The sequence below is a fragment of the Gavialis gangeticus genome, unplaced genomic scaffold (genome assembly GCF_001723915.1).
Source record: "Gavialis gangeticus isolate Ggan-Ray unplaced genomic scaffold, GavGan_comp1, whole genome shotgun sequence".
Lineage (NCBI taxonomy): Eukaryota > Metazoa > Chordata > Crocodylia > Gavialidae > Gavialis > Gavialis gangeticus.
In genome coordinates this window covers 14159454-14161709 of record NW_017729009.1, presented here as the reverse complement: position 1 = coordinate 14161709, position 2256 = coordinate 14159454, and the positions used below count along the sequence as shown (strand labels likewise).

Genomic DNA, 2256 nt, shown 5'->3' with positions numbered 1-2256 from the left:
TTTTTTTTTTTTTTTTTTAATTTACCTAAAACCTGCACACACACCCCATTTCTAGGTCCTCCACACTGTGCAGAGTGCAGAGAAGCAAGCCCTGTAGCTAAGGCTGCTCATATGCCACCTCTATGATCACCCGGATCCTTGGGGCTGCTGGAGAAGGCTGTTTCAACAGCTAGCACCCTTTAGAGCAGTCCTGGGCATGGCAGCTTTGCAACTTCCAGGCACTGATGTTTCCTGGGGTCAGGTTAGAGCTGCCCTTAGCCAGGAGTAAGGAGAGTGTTGGGAGCATCTCCCTCTTCCCTAGGATGGCATTGCTCCTGGAAACAGGGCATATGCAGCCGGGTAAAGCGTGTGCGTGTCTTTGTGTAGGGCCCATGTGGCTATTTGGGAGCAAGTTCAGGGAGTGGAAAGATGAGCACTGTCAAACCATTTGCTGCCGGCCCTGGGAATGGTGTTGGGTAGCAGCACGTGTGACGTTCTCATCTCTACTTTACAGGGGCCTCCAGGACCCAGTGGACTCCCAGGTGGAAATGGATTTCAGGGGTCCCCTGTGAGTTCCTCACTCTTTCTTTCCCATTTGTTGATTCTGCTACAGTCCAGGATGTGGAGGGCTTGTTTCTTGTATTTTACTCTGCCCTGAAAGAATAATGTGTCCGACACCCTGCCTGCTCTGTGGAAAGGACGGCAGGAGAGGCACCAATTAGTGTAATGAGTGTGTGCCTGAGCCACGTTCCAGAGCTGCCCAAGGATGCAAACCTGTTGCCCCTTTGTGCCCCAAATCCAGAGGGTGCATAAGACCAGGCACTGCCCCAGCTTCAGGTGTCACCGTCTCTGATGCCACCGGAGCGCCTGCAACCCAAGCGTCCATTCTTTGTGATGAGGGACCGGCATCACCTGCATGAGCATTACTGGGTGTCGTGGTTTGTAAGCAAGGCCTCTCTTCAGCAGACGCCCACAGAATTTGCATTCGTATTTCTTTGTGCTCACAAGTGAATAAGAGGTTGTGGCCCTGAGGGCTGCACAAACACAGGTGCAAATGTGACGTTTCGATGTGCAGAGACAGTGCCGTCCCTGCAGACAGCCAAGCATCTGCAGGAAGAGGAACTCGGGCCTCCTGTAAAGGTGCCTCAGCACTTCAGCTCACTCCAAGTTCAGAATATGCAGCTGCAATTTGCTTCTCCACTCTCATATTTTCATTCCAGTGGTTAATAGGACCAACTAGTTTTCTTCCTCCTTCCCTTATCCGTGTCCTGTGTGATGCCTGCAGTCTGCATTGGTCTCATTGTATTGAAAGCTTCCATCAGTTGGCAGAACAGGGCTTGCTTCTTAAATGGGTTCTTCCCAAGAGAGCGTATGGTGCCTATGGTGTGGAGGGAACTTCTGATTCTTTCTCAATCCTTTTAGGGACCATCTGGTCTTCCAGGACTGCCGGGACCAGCAGGGCCACCAGGACCTCCGGTAAGTGGACATTTCCAGTGTAATAACTGTGAGGACTGAAACTCGGTGCGACTCTGGGATCTTTTTCTGCTGCCTCTGAAGGCCACTGACAGGGCATTTTGCATTTTATTTGAAGCTTGTGTGTTTGCTACAGGCAAAAAGCCCTGAATTTGAGGAAGGCAGTGACTACTTATTGCCTAGGCTAGCGAGGATTTATTTCTGCCTGTTTGCTGTTCAGGTTGCAACAGGAGAGGTGCAATGGCATGTGGATGGAGGGCACACACTAGTCCCCGGAATGAGTTTTCTCTCCCACCTGCCCATAATAAAAGAGGCCATATTTTCATGGGCTCTTCCTTCATCTCTTTTGAAAATATTAGGGCTCTGGCCAGATCTTGTGCCGAGGCCTGTCACCCTCTTGGGACGGGGCTTTTTTAATGCAATAACCCAGGCCAATCATCGCGTGTGCGATACCTGATCCTACGTTCTTGTAGAATTTAGGGTTTGCCTAGGGTCATCGGTGGTAGGGACTGAACCTGGCACCTCCGTACCAAAAAAGGTGGGGCGCTATACCCCGAGCTAAAACATGCAGCACTTTGGAAAGCTTGCTCCTTGCGTCTCCCCCCACAAACAAGAACCATGTGGATGTAGTGGTTAGAGCACATGCCTTTGTCAGGACCCTGGGTTCTCTTCCTCAGCCACTGACTCTCTTGTGGGATCTTTTCAAGATCTAAGTCCATGTTTGGAAGTGGTAAGAGGCTCATTGGTTTTGTACTGGCCCCCAGTGCACGGGTGAATTTGATCCTGTGAGATGTGGGGCAGGCC

General features: G+C 50.9%; 1 protein-coding gene across 1 annotated transcript in view; it reads left to right on the top strand.

Moving 5' to 3' along the window:
• Positions 1–2256, top strand: part of COL9A3 (collagen type IX alpha 3 chain) — a 97242-nt gene that overhangs the window by 40096 nt on the left and 54890 nt on the right. The window contains exons 8-9 of the mRNA XM_019510133.1: positions 494–547; positions 1402–1455. Coding sequence (XP_019365678.1) covers positions 494–547; positions 1402–1455 — 108 coding nt within the window. The remainder of the gene's footprint in view (positions 1–493; positions 548–1401; positions 1456–2256) is intronic.